This window comes from Canis lupus, chromosome 7 (genome assembly GCF_003254725.2).
Source record: "Canis lupus dingo isolate Sandy chromosome 7, ASM325472v2, whole genome shotgun sequence".
Taxonomy (NCBI): domain Eukaryota; kingdom Metazoa; phylum Chordata; class Mammalia; order Carnivora; family Canidae; genus Canis; species Canis lupus.
In genome coordinates, this window is record NC_064249.1 from 31,720,356 (window position 1) to 31,738,030 (window position 17,675).

General features: G+C 42.3%; 1 protein-coding gene across 3 annotated transcripts in view; it reads right to left on the reverse strand.

Moving 5' to 3' along the window:
- Positions 1-1,224: 1,224 nt before the first annotated feature.
- The window catches only part of GREM2 (gremlin 2, DAN family BMP antagonist), a 112,632-nt gene continuing 96,181 nt past the window's right edge, over positions 1,225-17,675 (reverse strand). For all 3 annotated transcript variants that reach the window (XM_035719389.2, XM_025430509.3, XM_025430508.3), the window contains one exon: positions 1,225-4,150. In XM_035719389.2, coding sequence (XP_035575282.1) covers positions 3,643-4,149 — 507 coding nt within the window. In that variant the 5' untranslated portion in view covers position 4,150 and the 3' untranslated portion in view covers positions 1,225-3,642. The remainder of the gene's footprint in view (positions 4,151-17,675) is intronic.

The window sequence follows — 17,675 nt, forward strand, 5'->3', positions numbered from 1 at the left end:
TCTGTCTCTCTGTGTGTGAGTCTTTCATGAATAAACAAATAAAATCTTTAAAAAAAAAAGTTGGGGGAAAAAGGCAAATCAGGTAGGAACCTCAGGATCTAAGGAATGACAATACAATGATTTTCTTGACTGCCCACACCCACCCCACCTTCCCATCATGTATCCCAGACTGAGTAGAGCCCAGAAATGCCAATGGATACAACCATCACCACCACAACAAAAACTACTTGGTTTCCCATTTTTCCCTTTTGGTAAATGGCCTGCTGGATTTGAGAAGTAGTGGCAGTGGAATTGGGTGAAGAGAGTGGCAAAGGTGGGTGGAGGTTAAGAAGGATCCAAATGATAACCTAAAGATCAATGCATTTAACTGTATTACTTATGATTTGGTCTTATTGGTTATCTCTTATGTAGAGCTAATCATCAGTGGTGATAGGACAATTATCAAATGAGTTTTATGGAAATACATTCTAAGTTATTCACTTAATAGCAAAAATTCATTTTCATTGACTTTATAACTTAAAAATCTATTAGCCAGCTTCAGAAACAAGTGAATTGAAATATCTTAGCCTCATTTAAGTGGAATATTCTGTCCCCATTTAATAAATTAAGATAAATTATTTATTATTAAGTTAAATTTAATTACTTTGAAGTCCATAGAGTAAATCAACCATATGCAATTTTATTATAGTGCTTATTTTTTATTAGTAATTGAATTACTTGAATGGGATATAAGTCAATTAGTTGAAAAATAGAGACACTGTGAAACTAAGAGTAGTTAAATTAAGAAATGTTGAAACGTGAAAAGTGAATGTGAAAATGGACGACACTCAAGACAAGTTCTGGCTTGTTGAAGAGCCCTGGCCAGTACAAGGAAAAGATGAAGTTCTATTTGCAGCAGTTTCTCAACACTTCCTCATTCAGTATTTCTTATTCAAAGGGTACAATGAAAAGAGCTTAAGAATTCTGTCCTCAGCTGCTGAGCAATCTGTGAGAGGCTTGGAAACTCCCCAAGACCAGGATTGAGAGCTATCCCCATCACCTCTGGTCCTTGAATGCCTGATTCTGATTCTCTTTGAAGATGCCAGGCCCCAAAGGAGGTTGCATGATGTGGGCTAAGGACTGAACTCACCATGACTGGACAGAAGCACTTTGAACACACAATGCTCCCTCATGGCCCACTGAAACAAATTCTTAATTCAATTTTTATGGCACATCACACCAGGATCACATATAATCCTAGAGTATCTTTATTTGTTCTATAATTTAATAGTACACCTATAAAATAATTACATTATACTTATAGCTTTTCTTCATTTATAAACAGACAAAAAACAATTAAATACAATTTGAGCCATTATAAGGTAAACTTTGTACATATAAGAACCCCCAGAAGGAGCTTCACACTGCAGCATATCATATTGCTTCCATTGCTACACCCATAATTGGGTTCAAAGAGAGTGTGCTCATGTTTGTATTCTGTGGTTCATAGCTTAATCCTTCCTCTGTCTGCTTGGGTTCTGTGTTAATAAAATGACAGGGTTGGCTTTGCAGTCAGCCAGAGACTCCCATTCACTCCTACCCTACTTTGAGTCCATTGGCCTCCCGTACAGTCCTGTGGACCTCCTTCCTTCACTGCTTTTCTGCTGTGTGTTCTGCACGGAGTCTGACTCGAGGCTTCCCGATAAAGGCAAAAATTAATTCTGAACTTGGACACAGTCTCCACTCTTTCTCTCCATTCCAAGATTCCAGGCTTCAGGGATTTCTGTTGAGTTCTGCCTCCTGATTTAGGGCTATATATACCCATTTCCAAAACCCATACCCCCTTTTACAACAGCACATTCTGCTCAAGTCTCACGGAGTTACAGAAGAGACAGAAATGAAGCCTGCAGTGGGGAGGCAGGAAATGGATTCAGGGACATGCCACCCTTTGCTCTCCTGACCCCCCCCCCCCCATCACTGTCTACTGTCAGGAAGCCTCAGTTCCCCAAGCAGCTTATAAAGGGTCTCACACACCTGGAAATGGGCTGAGTGCCCTTGGCAGCAGCGCTTAACACCCAGTGCTCAGGAATTACGAATGAAAGGTTTTCAAAATGCTCTGATTCCCACCAATGGCATCTCATTCACATTTATCAGATTCCATAAACATTATTCACAGGGAAGCCTCTGTGGGCAATTTACCAAAGGGACTCAAAGTAAGTATAATTTTGCAAGAAAATAAATTATGTCAGCTTTCTGATACCAAGAGACCACAACATGAAAAACTCAATGAGTTCATTATAAAAATGAAAGGTAAGTTGATGTGTGATCCTTTTTTTTTTTTAAAGTCCATTCTTTGAAAAGGAAGCTGCTGTAGGACAGCTTAACTAGATTTATATTCTATGTATTTTATCTTTTACTTCCTCCTACACCACAAAGTGACCTGACTCCTCATATATTTAAATATTTCTTTCTTACCAGGAAATGTTTTTTTTTTGTTTTTTTGTTTAGTGTCATGGCAGTCAAACCGTATCCCTTCTCACACCACATTTGCATATTAAATATCATAGGGCTTTTCAGTTCCCTGGTAACGACCTCCCAGTGAGTCCCCTCCCTACACCCATCCATCCCAACCCACTTCCTACATTGTGCTGCAATGCTTTAGTACCTTCAGTGAAATAGTCATTGTAAAATCGCAATGTAAAATCACCTGCCGTCTCCCTGCCCAATCTAAGAATAGGTGCATGACAGTGAACTGCTGACCAGGCATTATTTCTGAGTGAGACCCCTTGTGAGCCTTACTCAGAAGGGTGCTGCAAAGCCAGAGTCCAAACTCGTGAAACAATACATGGATAGGTCTATAGTGCTTTTTAACAGCTCTTTACAATACAGGTCAATTACAAAACCAGCGTTAATATGGAGACCTTTGTGTGTAATAATATTCTAATCGCAGCGATAATAGCATGCACACCAGAGTTCATCAGAGTCCACGGATGGGGGTGGGGGTGGGGGTGGGGGTGGGGGTGGGGGGGAGTGCGGAAGAAGAGGCGGTGGTGGCTGGGGGTGGGGAAGTGTGGCCTGCTGTGAGCAAGGTCCCCAAGGAAGCCCATTTCATGATCCCAGCGGCTCAAGTCGTCTTCTCGGGTGTCGGGTTTGTTAAGAGAACCTCCCTGTGCGCGGACGTTGTCCGGGGCGCCCCGCAGCGGCGCGAGGGCCGCCCCCCTTCCACCAGGGCACCTCCCAGCCGCAGGGCCCGGGCCCAGCGGAAGAGCAGCGAGGGCCGCGCCCTTCACTTCTCGGCAGAGGGGCGCTGGAGTGTGGGGTGAGGCCGGGGAAAGACTCGCTTTTCCACACGGTGGAAACATCAGTGCCGGCTTGGCAGGGCGGCCCCGGGAAGGTCCTCGCCGACGGCTGGCTGCGGGCTGGGGGGTCTCCAGCCGCGTCCCTCGGGTCCGGGGCGCACAGGAGGGCCCGCGGTCGGCCGGGGACGCTTGGGCGCAGCTCCATGGGCGGCGCGCGTGTGCCCGGGGCGGCCGTGGGCCCCCGGAGACGCGCTGGCCGCGGAGGGGGCCGGCGGGCGGCGCGTGCGAGGGCTCGGAGGACGGGGACCACGGCGGCGGCGCCCCAGGGCCGGGCGCGCGGGGCGCCGAGTCCCGCCGCAGGTGCTCACTGCTTGTCCGAGTCGCTTAGGTTCACGGACATGCACCGACACTGCTTCACCTTCTGGATCTTTTTGAGTCGGAAGGGAGGGTCCAGGCCGGGGCATTCGAGCTCCACGAGGACGGAGGTCACGCGCTGGGGCTTGCAGAAGGCGCACGACTGGAAGGACTCCTCCTCCTTGCGGACGTGGCGCGGGATGTAGAAGGAGTTGCACTGGCCGTAGCAGAAGCGGTTGAGGATGGTGCGGCTGCGGCAGCCCTCCTCGCTCACCGTCTGCCGCAGCGGCTGCGTCTTGCACCAGTCACTCTTGAGGTACTTGCGCTCGGTGACCACCAGGGCCTCCTGGCTGGAGGCCAGCACCTCCTTGATCTGGTGCTGCCATCTCTCCGAGTGGTTGCTGCTGCCGTCCTTGTAGGGCGACGGGATGGCGCCCGCCGGCCGGTTCTTCCGGGCCTCCGCCACCTTCACCAGCACGGCCACGAGGCACAGGGACAGGGAGAGCTTCCAGAACATCCTGCAACGACAGAAGAGTCAGAAGGGGTGGCTGGGGCAGGGGCAGGTGCAGGCGCAGGCGCGTGGCAGGCGCCCCCGGGGTCCTCCGGAGGAGCTGCGGGCAGGTGGGCCAGGCTGCAGGAGAGCCCCAGGCGGCGGCTCCCACGACGTCCCGGGGCCAGGCGGGGCCGGAGGGGGGTAAATATGAATACGGTTAGAACACGAACGCATGTTCAACAACTAAAGAAGAATTACGGTTCGGGATCCCCGGGTGGCTCAGTGGCTTGGCGCCCGCCTTCGGCGCAGGGCCTGATCCCGGAGACCCGGGATCGAGTCCCCCGTCGGGCTCCCTGCATTGGAGCCTGCTTCTCCCTCTGCCTGTGTCTCTGCCTCTCTCTCTGTGTCTATCATGAATAAATAAATAGAATCGTTTAAAAAATAAAAATAAAAAAAGAAGAATTACGGAGCAAAGGTTGCCAGAAAAAAATAGCCCAAGACCGTTTGCTGAAGTGCCAAGAATAGTTAATAAATTTCACTGCATTTTCATTTCATAGGTGCAGGGCTGTCCTATACTCGTTACATGTATACCTTATTTCATCCTCAAAACAGCTTTAAGTTGGAGGTTATTATACCTACTTTACGGTGAAGGAAACGGAGGCACACAGGCATTAGTGATTTGCCCCAGGTTGCACCACCACTAAGAAATGTCCAGGAGCCAGGCATCTGCCTTCCGGGGCCACCAAAAGTACCACTCGATGTGGATCTGATCGGGAATGTTGGCAAAAGGCAAAGGAAAAGCGAACATGGTCACATGTTTCTTCAAAATGAGTACTGAGGGACCCCTGGGTGGCTCAGCGGTTGAGTGTCTGCCTTTGGCTCAGGTCCTGATCCTGGGGTCCTGGGATCGAGTCCCACATCCGGCTCCCTGCTTGGAGCCTGCTTCTCCTTCTGCCTGTCTCTGCCTCTCTCCATCTCTCATGAATAAATAAATGAAATCTTAAAAAAAAAAAAAATCAGTACTGAACTGAGGAGTGGACACAGACCAGGAAAACTAATGTGTACACCTCTGTTAATTGTTAGGAATGAAAAATTGCATCTAACATCTGCACAAAGATAGTCAAGTTAATTCAGGCTAGTCACGAATTAGATTCTTGTAGTGGAAACCACTTCCCAGTTGTGAATTAAGAAATTTCCAAGGCTGTCTTTAAACCACCTTAGACAATGCAGTGGTAACCCACATGAATAGATTATTTCTTCTGTCTGTGTAGTAGGGCTTGTGACACAAGGGTGCAGGGGTGGAAGTGAGGGAGAAACTGACTTTGAACCATGTCATGTAGGAAGCAAGGCAAGTCTGACTGAAAGATGGACTTCTTTGAAGTTTAATTCACAGTTTCCATTTCCATTGTTATATTTCTGTTAATACCCTTAAGGGACAACAATACCCCTCAGTAGGGATGATCCTTATGTCCGGACAACTGTAGCTCCTTCATTATCCTTGTCATCCTCACCATCACATTCACACTTATTCATTGCCTCTCTGTAGAGTTGCAGATATTTTACCACCTGTAGAACTGCATAAGACTCTCATTCCTTTAATGTGTACCCCCAAAATGGCATGTAGAAATTAAATATATATATATACACATATGTATAAAACATTATATAGTTCTATAATGCATATTAATTACATTATCACAGGCATAAACATAATGACTAAAATTTAATATTAGATATATTAATCCCCTGAACTATAATCAGTGTCTTACATATATTTTTGCTAATAATAACAGTTAATATTTGTGTTCAATCCAATCCTTCTTACAGTTTCCTTTCATGTGTAAACATCAAAATTCTATGAAATAGGTATCATTATTTCTCCTGTTTCATGGATTAGGAAGCTGAGGCATGGAGGGGCTTCACAACTTACCAAGATCATATGCGAAGCATGTGATATATTTGAATCCTGGCTCCATGCACCCTGGCTCCAGGTGAGTATAGTTTTCTTGTTGTTAAAAATATTTGTGTTAAGGGGCACCTGGGTGGCTCAGTAGGTGAGGCGTCTGCCTTTGGCTCAGGTCATGATCCTAGGCTCCTGGGATAGAGCCCCGCATTAGGCTCCCTGCTCAGTGGAGAGGCTGCTTCTTCCTCTGCCCTTGCCCATGCTCTTTTTCTCACTCACTCTCTCTCAAACAAATAAAAAAATCTTCATTTTTTTAAAGACATTTATTTATTTATTCAAGAGAGACACACAGAGAGAGACAGAGACACAGGCAGAGGGAGAAGCAGGCTCCCTCCAGATAGCCTGATGCAGTACTTGATCCTAGAACCCTGGGATCAGGACGTGAGCCAAAGGCAGATGCTCAACCACTGAGCCACCCAGGTGCTCCCAATAAATAAAATCTTTAAAAAAGTTATGTTAAAATATCTATGCTAAAATATTTCTGTATGTCATTCTTATTGGTCTAAATGTAAACTACAAGAGACTTACAAATCACATAGCTGAGAATTCCTTCATTTATCGAGTTTGTTAAGTATTTATTCTGAAACAAACTCTGTGGTAAGCCTTGTGAATTCCAGTACCATCCTCAGAGACAAAGAGAAAAGTTCTTCCAGTGTCAGATGAGCCCTGACAAGATCTGCTCTCCCCATTCTCATCTCATGGGCCTCCTCAACTACACTTTCCTACTTGCTCACTCTGTTCCAGCAACCTGACAATATTTCTGTTTCCAGAATGTAGGTGGCATTTTTCTGCTCTAGGGACTTATGTTTGCCTTTCCCTCAGATATCTACATGGTCTTCTACCACAGTCTTCAAGTCTTTGCTCAGTTTTTGCCTCCTTAGGCCTTAACGGGTAACTTCGCCACAGAGCTGGCAGTCATTGCCTCCTTTGTCCCTGCTTTATTTTTCTCCGTGGCCCTTAGCATCTTATGAGATAGTATTGAATAATCTTACTGATTTTTGCATTGTCTGACTTCCCCAACTGGAACATAAGGTCTGAGAAGGACCACCTGTTTATCCGTTATTGCATGTCCTGCACTCAGAACAGTGCCTGGTACATAGTAGGTACTCAATAAGTATGTGTTGAAGGAAATTCGAATACCAGGCATTTTGGTGCTGTCAATGAACTTATAATTCAGAAGTTAGAGAAAGGCATGGAGATGACAGTGTCATAGCTCTAAAGGAGTGATGGCATAGGTTCTCGCGGCAGTGATCCTGGGACCAAGAACATCTGAATCACTGGGATGCTTTAGAATGTAGATTCCTTAGCTCCACCCCCAAAACATTCTGAATCAGTAGAGTTGAGGTGGAGTTTGAGTTCCGTATTTTAAAGAACTGCTTTGGGTGAATTCCATGGGCCAGTGCCCCAGGGGTAGTGGGAACACAAGGAAAGAGCAGCAGTTCCTCCTGGACAGGGAACCGGAGAGGCCCAGGAAATGACAGCTAAACTCCAACAGGATTCTTTCAGGCAGTGACCCCGCCTGGAGTGCAGAGTTAGGTAAATGTAATGACAAGAGGCAAAGGAAGTGAAAACATTGAGAGCAGAGAGGGGAAAAGCGGACAGATTTTCTCTTTTTTTCTTTCTTTCTCTTTCTTTCTTTCTTCTTTCTTTCTTTCTTTCTTTCTTTCTTTCTCTTTCTTTCTTTCTTTCTTCTTTCTTCTTCTTTTTTTTTTGTAATGATTTTTAAAGCAATACAATTACTGAAATTTTGAGGCCGAATTTTTAAAGAACTTTCCTCATGCCTCCTTAGTTCCACACATGAACTGTCATATGGAAATGGCCACACTTCCAGCAGATTCATGGCAAGCATTGAGTATTGGACTCATTCAACTTACACAGCTTTTTATATTTGCAGAATGATTTGTGATCTCAGTAGTCTCTTAAAAAGAAAGTATGTTGGTTCCATTTTAATAATTTCCAAAATTATTAACAATCTGAGTAAATACAACCAAAAGTTTCTAAGTCCCAGCCAGGAAAGATTTACAGAGTCAGCCTGGTCTTCAACCCCTAGTTCCAGGAATAGCTTCACATGCATCTTTGATGGGCCCAAAAATGCATGCTTTCACTCAACAGGTCCTAGCTGTTGTCAGGGAGAACAGAACTAAAACATGTTCCGATCAATTTAGGGCAAAAACTCTTAGAGTCACAGTATTAGATGTGATGATTAACAACATGCATTCTTCGAACGCTTTGAAACATTTTCAAAACATCTGGCGATCACCCTTCGAAGTTATGCTTCACAAGAACCTACGAAGGAAAGCAAACCTCCCATTTTCAAGACCAGGAAAAGAGGCTGAAGATAGTGAAGTGACAGACCAACCCCCGCTCTTCTCTTTCCTTCCTTCCAACTCGTTTCTTTACTCCTTCGCTCGTAGCAACAGGAAGATTGCCAAGGATCTGGAACTTCAATGTCAGGACAGGTAAGTAGGAAAAGAGGTATTTTGCTGCAGTGACTGTATCCTTTTCGCACAAGGGCACTAAAGCAACCGAGCCAGTTTTTGCTCACGGTATATCCTCCACTGGCACTGGGGTGTGTGGGGTTCCTCAGGGGAGAGAACACACATGTCCCTTTCTTCAGTTCACTAACTATTTCACACACAGTTGCACACACATGTCAGTGGCCCCACCAGGACCTGAATTTAGCACTCAGGGTCCTGCTTTGCCTTGAATCACTTTGCTACTCAGAGAAATGGTTTGCATACAATTAACGTCTCAGAAATGTTGCCATAACCACTGGTACCACAGCACGAACATCCTTCATTTTATCCTCACATCTTGTGTTTGTCTTGTCTCAGAAGAAACTTGTAAATAAGTCTTTTTGGTTTTATTAACCATCCTTGTGGGCTGACAATGTTGTAAATTTGCAAGGGGTGCCAGGCCCGTAAATGCTGATATGCTAAGCAGTCTGGGTTGGTCAAAGTGGGTTGTGGAGAGAGAGAGGAAGCAAAAGCACTTTCCTGTAATGCCCTGAGGCCTGGCCTTTCTTGGTGTCAGAACCGAGGGCGGCACAGGCCAGGATAGTATCTAGGCAGCTAAGGAATAACTGGCCCCTTCCGTCAGCCTATTCTAGATGTCAAGGGGTTCCACAATTGGAGCTTGAGCACTGATGCTTCCTCATTTCTAGGAAAGGCTGTGGCAGTGCTGAATCCTCCCTGCCAAAAGGTGTAAGTGACCAACGGCCAAGTATTCAGCTCAGCTGATTAACTTACTCCCTGAGTGACCTTGTTGAGTTTTAGAGGTCAGGTCAAGGCAGTACAGGGCTGTGCATGAATGGTGAATGGGATGAGGCTCAAACATTTTCTGTGACTTAAGTAAGAATTCTAGACATCCTTGGCAGGTTGAAGGGAAGCAGCCAAGGCTGAATGTGGGCAGGCACATCTCAGATGAACTTGCTCTCACGGCCCAAGTGGAAACAAAAATCTAAATCCAACAGCAAACTCCAAATAAAACCCTCGACACTGTGAGAATTCAAAGATTATTTTTGTGAGTTTTATTACTAGAACCTCAACAGCCAAAGGTACTTCATCTGTGACATGGATTCTTAGTTTGGGAGGCTGTGGGGGAGCTCTCCAACTAGAGGTAGGCGCTCCTTGGCTCTGGGATCATTCTCTTAGCCCCAAATCAAGTGTCTGCTGAAGCTACTTACTTTCAGCAGCTGGAACCTGCAGCACCCTGTGGCCCATGGGCCGAACCCCAACCTGTGGTCTGTTTCTGTAGATACGGTGATACTGAACGCAGCCATGGCTATTCAGCTACATTTTCTTTATGGCTGCTTTTGTGTTACAAAGACAGACTAGTGGGGACAGAGACACAGCTCACTAAGTTAAAAATATTTAATCTGGTCTTTCACAGAGAAATTTTGCCAAATCCTGTTCCTAATTTTTCCTCTCTAATTTGGTCACTGTTTTCCCTTTACCTTTGTGCTCTTTTGCTAGAAAAGTGAGTTTGAATTTTAAAATTCCTAACTATGAGACATTTCAAACATAGAGCAAGCTAGAACATATAATAAACCCTGTCCGCCCACCACCAAGATGAAAACAATATTAATATTTCCTATCTTTATTTTGCAATCTCTTTCAATTTGGAAAGAAATAAAGCAATATAGGAAAAGGTAAAGTTTTGTTCTCCTATCCTTCTACTCTGACGGAGATAACCAGCATCCTGAAGTTGGTGTCATTCCTGTAGTGCTTTTCCATGTTTACTGGTTTACATATTTTGCATATGAGGGCATGTTTGTGTGCACACATTTGACCCTCACATATGTATAATGCTACACCTTTAAGCGACTTTTATTTTATTTTATTTTTTGAGCAACTTTTAAATTCAACAATAGGTGTTTGAGATTTTACACATGGATATGTTTTTAGAAGAAGTCTGTTCATCTCCACTGCTAAATCCTAAAGCACAATTTATATATTCACCTTACTGAGTGACAGCGAAGTTGCTTCTACTTTGTCACTGTTAATCAGCACTTTGTACTGAACAGTTCTCTGTTTATTTACACCTATCTGTTAGAGTTATACTAAAGGACACACTGAGAAGTGGAAATGCTGGGTCACAGGATATGTACAACTTGAGTGTGACTAAGTTTTGCGCAGTTACTTTCCAAGTACTTGTACCAGTATTCTCTCCCCTGAGTAATATGTGAGTCCCTGCTGCTGCACACACTTGCTAACACTTGGTGTTACCAGATTTATTATGTTTTGCCTATCTGAAAAATTTGAAATGGCATCACATTGTTATTTTAATTTGCATCCTTCTGATTACAAGGGAGTTGATCACCAAGCTCAAATACTGAAAGGGAGTAATAGCAACTTCTTATAAGTAAATTGTCATACTTGTTATAAGTATAACTTATACTATAAGTATATTTTAACTTTTCTAGTTAAAATATTAGTAAAGGAAAAACAAAAAGTACTAACTATAAATCTTCTGAACTATCATGAGAAGAATAGGAAGTGGCTTGCAATTTCAAAGCAGAATGATCAGGGCATCCCATATGACTCAGAACTTTGAAATCCAAATGGATTCATTTACTTTTCCAAGTGACATTGCCTGAGTGGAACATTGACTATCATTTTGTTCCAGGAGAAGTTTAATTTCATCTGGAAAAATTACATTATGTTTTGAAAAAAGGTTTTCGACCAAAGAAGAAATGATACTATCATTACTTGCTTTGACTTCTGGATAGCAAGTGTATCATTTAGGAATTTGCAATCAGAGTTCTTAATCTTTGAAACAATTGTTGGGATAAACTCAATCTAGGATGTGTAACGCCGAGGCAAGATGGCAGCAAAGCATTAAGTTAAATAAGAAAATGGATGGGAAAGTTCTCTGAATGCTGTAAGATTATACACACATGGTTGCTTTTCTCAAGAGCAGAGCCACTTGGGAATGGGAGTGAGAACATGGTTTCTGGGACTGGAGCTGCCCATCTCGTGACACTGTGTGACTCACTACTGAGCTTCCCTGGGTTCTCCTCTGTAAAATGATGTTAATGGCACTTCCCACCCCCTTTCCAGGTTGCTGTTATGAGGAAGGTGGCACTGAGATCTAGTCATAGTCCGAGTCCTCTCTGAGTGAAAAGAGTTACGAGTTTTATTTGAAAGGAAGGAAGAAATTATGAGCGATCCATTAAGGATTTTGTAGCCAGTGATATTGTTCTTGCAGCCATTAGGCAGAACTTTTATTATTATTAATTATTATCATTATTATTATTATTATTATTTTCAGATGAAGATTTTAGGCTGTGGCTCGGGGGGCCAGTCATACTTCAATGATTCTGTCCTACTCAACCTCTTTTCTCATGTCTTCCTAGGACAGCCTTGTGTGTTCAGGGTGAGCTTCTAAAACAAAAGGCTTCCAGTTCTCTGACAGCAGGGTGTAGATTTTTCTGTCTATGTATACATAAAAATTAGAAGGGCCTGTCTAAAATGCGTGAGTAAAATCAGAAGCATCCTGCCCATGCACCCCACCAACACACTCTACCCCACGCTACTTTATTTCACTTGTGTGACAGTGCATAGCAATGGGACATTGCATGTGGTAAAGCCTGATAAAGCTGTGTATGTCCTTTCACTTCCTCTGGAATTCATGACAAAAGTATTTTTATTATTTTTCTTTAATCTTTTGATATCTTTTACTGATTTTTCTTTCTCTGGCTTCCTTTTAGAGGTTAGTGTTCCCCAAGGATTTTTCCATAACCCTGTTTTCTCCTTCTCCACATTCCTACTTAGAATTTCATTTGCATCAAGACTTCAGCCACCGGCTGCTAACTGCTCCTGACTCTCAGACTCTATACCCAACTGCCTGGCAAACATTCCCTATAGGCACCCCAAATTTTATATGTTCCAAATCTCATCCTATTTTCTCACTCAGCTCCTCTTCTGAAAGTAACTATCTCAGTGAAGAGCACAACGTTTATTCTTTCTCCCCAGGTCAGAGAGCTGAGAGTGAGGGCAGGCCCTATTTGATTTACTACCTGAGAGCCAACGTCCTCATTCTTCTTGCTAACAGGAGCACAACATTGGTTAGGTACTGGTGTCCAGGTTCTTCATGGGCACGTCTACATACCATGGAGTACAGAGTTGATAGGTTCAAGTCAGGGACTAAAAGATGTAAGAAATAGCCCCCTGAGAAAGATTTTTACTCTCTGATAAAAAGAGATGCCAGAAGAAGTTATTGTTCTGGTCTGGGTTTGTTTGTACAAGGATCTGGTGATTGAGGCTACAGCAGCCACCAGGAAGGTACAGCAGGGGATGAAAGTCAAACCTTTATAATATAAAGCACAAAATGGAAAGCTGCTGGATTCTTGATTATATTGGTAAGCCATTGAATTAGCCAACCTTATAACTGCATTATCTCTGGACTTCAATGATGTCAGTTAAAAAACCCTTCAATATTTAAATCACTTTTATTTGGGTATGGAGAATATCCAAACTTATTTTCTCACATATTAAATCCATTAAAAAGACCTTATTGCCTTTCTTGCCTCACTGTCAAACTCCACTGTTATATTTGGGTCCTCATCACCTGAATATTACACCAGGCTCCTCACTCGCCTCCCTGCCTCCAGATTCACACTCACATCCACCTTCTAGGCTCTTATCCGAGTGAACATCCTAGCATGCAGAGCAGTCTATCTTATCCCTTTCAGTCTTCCCTTTTCAGATTTCCCATCACAAACAAGTTCAGTCTTTGGCACAGTGGGTAAACCTGTGATCTTTTCCCCTCTAGTCTCATCATGTTATCCCCTCACAATATCACATTACACTTGAAACACACAAAACTATGTGTCCTACCACATGCAAGGTTATTTTCCACCTGCAAACATTTGCAGTTATTTCTTTTGCCTGAAATACTGTTTCTCTGACAACTGGTGGGTATTTAAGTTTCAATTCAAATTCCACTTCCTTTGCGACGGCATCTGTGCTTCCTGTGTTCTTCATTTCTGCCATAATCATACCTGCCTCATCACAATGAACAGGCCACTGTGTGGCTATTGGCTGCACATTTCCCTCACTGGATTGCACGTTATTGGAAGACATGATATTTATTTATTTATTCTTTTAGAAGATGTGATATTTAATCTTTGTTTCCATAGTGACTTGTGGTCAGTCTACAGAATAGTTTTAAATACTTATGAATGAATGAAAGAGTGAATGATTACATGGGTTCTAGCTACACCAGTATAAATGTGAATGTTTTTATTTTTAAAAACTATAAAGAAGAACTTGAGACTGGATTAACTTTTCAGTAGCAATTATACTTTTATGCAAGTCTTTAATCATAATGATTTAATATATATCAAGTTATCAAAATCAGATGTCAACCTAACTATTAAAGTGGAGTAATTTTTTTTTTTTTACAACCTAATAGACTGGTGCCTATGATTCAGTAGTAATATTTTTGCAGGTCCTACTGTCCTTCTATTTCAAACTGTTGTCCACCTCTCTTTGTTCTTTCTGCCGCTGACCTAGTGTTCTTGTCATCTGTCATCTTCCAACTGGTATTTGGTACAGTCATGGGGGTTAAAGAAAGTCTTTCCAAGGGGTAGCAAGGATGGTTTTAGTGAAAGCAACGTTAATATCCTCAGCCTCCATTTCTTCCTTCTAAGAGATCTGCCGAAGAAGTTGTCTTTATGCTAAAGTTGTCTGCAACAGGCCAGACAAGTTCTCCCTCCTTGCCTCTAACAGTATCCCTTCCTCCACTTGATAAAAGGAAGGGACAGGCTGTCATCCACATGTACTTCTACTGTGGCTGTCTTGCCTGGAGTATAAGAAAGGTTCCAGGGATCCCTGGGTGGCGCAGCGGTTTGGCGCCTGCCTTTGGCCCAGGGCGTGATCCTGGAGACCCGGATCGAATCCCACATCAGGCTCCCGGTGCATGGAGCCTGCTTCTCCCTCTGCCTGTGTCTCTGCCTCTCTCTCTCTCTCTCTGTGTGACTATCATAAATAAAATAAAAATTAAAAAAAAAAAAAAGAAAGGTTCCAGAGCATCAAATGAAAGGACAATTTTAAATATTAGAACTCTCACTAAAAAGGTAAAAGTCACCTTAATAAATTCTTTTTCATGTCAGATTGTTCCCAATAATTTGCTTTAAATCTACACTGAAGAGGCACTTGGGTAGCTCAGTTGGTTAAATGTCTGCATTCAGCTCAGGTCATGTGCCCAGGGTCCTGGGATTAAGCCCCACATTGGGCTCCCAGCTCAGCAAGGAGCCTCTTCTCCCTCTCCCCCATGCTCCTGCTCTCTCTTGATGTCTCTCTCTCTCTGTCAAACAAGTAAATAAAATTTTTTTAAAATCTTAAACCAACATTGAAGGAAGATTTAAATTGTCAGGTGATATATATCACCCAAAATAATTTTTTGATGATGAGCATTATGTGATTACTTACATGCAAGTAAGTCTGAAAAGTTTTAAGAAATTGAGACATTGCTATTAGGAAACACATTTCTGTTACAGCCTATTTTTGTGAACATATTTACTTAGTATATATTATATATAAAATATAATCATACACATACCCACACATACAGTATATGGTAGAGACTTTCTGCCGAATCTTGTTTCTTTCTGGCAATAACTACTATTTATTCATGAAAATATAAACAACAACAGTAAATCTCCATGTATGAAGCATCTTTTAAAGAGAGGTAAATAATTAAAATTTACCTTTTTTGCATTTAATAATCAGTTCTTAAATTTGTGATTTTTCTTTATTTATTTTAGAGAGAACATGGGAGCATGTGCATGCAAGTGTGGAGGGAAGGGCAGGGAGAGGAGGAAAGAGAAGGAGACTGACTAATCACTTAGGTGCCCTTTCTTCTCTCGATCTTAACTTTAGAGGTTTTGGATTTGAAAATCTTTTTTTTTTAAGTATTTATTTATTTATTTATTTATTTATTTATTTTATTTTATTTTAAAGAGAGAGCGCACCTGCACATGTTGAGGGGTGGGTAGAGGGGGAGGAGTAAGTAGAGGGAGAGAATCTCAAAAAATTTAAATCGACAAGCTTTTTTTTAATTAAGAATATAAGAAGGGATAGGGCATCTGACTGGCACAGTTTGTTAAAGGTCAGACTCTCGGTTATGCCTCAGGTCTTGAGCTCAGAGTGGTAAGATTGAGCCCCACCCTGGGCTCTGAGTTCAGCCTGGCATCTGCTTGAGATTCTCTCCCTTTCCTTCCCCTCTTCCCCACTGCCCTCCCCTCTCCCTCTCCCACTCTCTCAAAAATAAACAAACAAATAAATAAAATCTTTAAAAAGAAAAAAGCCTTTCAAACCCAAAACCTGTCATCATAGGATAAATCTATGGGGAGAACTAGAGAGAAATATGAATTCAAGGAAAAAATAATGTCAAATTTCCTTACAGGAAGTGCATCTACAACTATTTTTTTAAATGTATAATAATAGGCATAAAATATAGCTATTGTATTTAGCTATTATGGTATTTAGATTCCTTTGGAGACATTAAAAAGAGTATTTTAACCATCATCATTTTAAAACATCAGTGTTGCAATATTCTTTAAATGATATTTGCTGCAATTTATATGTCAGTGAAAGAGTTTGTGAGAGGTTATATAGATTTAGAACTAAAAATGTTTATAGACTAGTACACTAAGTATATTATTATATTACTATTTCTAACCGTGAAAATTGTGTTAACAATACCAGGCAAGAATAATAATTCATCCTCGAATTCTCTGATACATAAAAAGTTTATGTCCCCAAGTAAATGTTATGAAGAAAGCTCTGACTTTGTTTCTGTCCTAGTCATGGACTCATGTCTCCCAAATTCTGCAACCTCTCTTTTCTGACAGGTTTTCAAAACACTGTTGGCTAATGGGTCCATAGAGGCCTGGAAAGTCCCATATTAAGTAATTTAATTAAAACAAGAAGTCTGGTTTGGTTGGTATTAAGTCTTAGGCACCCTGCCTTTTTCATGTTAGCTCCTATTGACAACTGATGCTGAATTCAGACAAATTAAAGGGTAAATTCAAGGCTCTTGACCAAAAAAAACAAACACAATCAGAGACAACCAGGAGACTTATGCCAATGGACATGGAGTCATGGAAAAAGTAAAAAAAAATTTAAAAAAGAAAGTATCACAAATGTACTTAAAATGAATACTAATATCCAGTGACCAAACCTGTCTCTATACACCTAAAACAGGCAGTACTTATACTGTAAGCATTAATTGGTTTATTCATTCATTCCACCATAGAAGGTGTTCTATGCACCTTCTTAGGTGATGGGATACAAAGATGAATAAGACATCGATTTCATGTCAGGAACAAGATAAATGAACAAAAAGTTGCATTAACTGTCAAGTAGGAGACTAGTTAGTTGTTGGAGTAATCCATGGAGGAAACAATGTGGGATGTAACTAAGGGGCAATTGGAATAGAACAGAAGGAAACATTTTAGATACTTGAGCTTTAACATGTTGAAAGTAATTGAATGGCTATGAGATGAGGGACATTGGAAAACCTGGGTATCTGCCTCAGACAACAGGAAGCTGGGGACCAGGCTAGCTCTCCATGACCAAGAACATGAGAGGAAGAGCTGGCTGGTGGGGTCAGGGAAGTCTCCAAGCACAGGAAAGCTGTCTAGTCCAAGATGGGCTTCACAGGGTTGATTTGAAGGGATGTCATTATGCGGGGATGATTAGATCACTCATGGGTTGAGCAAGAGGAGAAGTGGGTGGTAGGTGGAACTCTGGGATCATAAGCTCTTCCAGGAACTGAGGAAAAGGAAACCTACAAAGGAGGCCAAGGGAAGGCAGGGATAGCCAGGCTGTGAGAAGTCAGATGAGGGAACACTGACACGTGATCATGTAATCACTGGATCGATGGTCCACCAGTTTTGGGCTGGGGAGTTTTAGAGACATAGTGGGGTGAGAGCAAGATTGTAGAGGAGAGAAGGTGAAGATAATATGTAATGGATTCTGATTTTCGTACTTTGAAATGTTGTTGGTAAACTGTAATCATCTAGCCTTCCAAATATTTAACAACTTACTCTAAGTGAAGTCAAAGGACCAATTGGAAA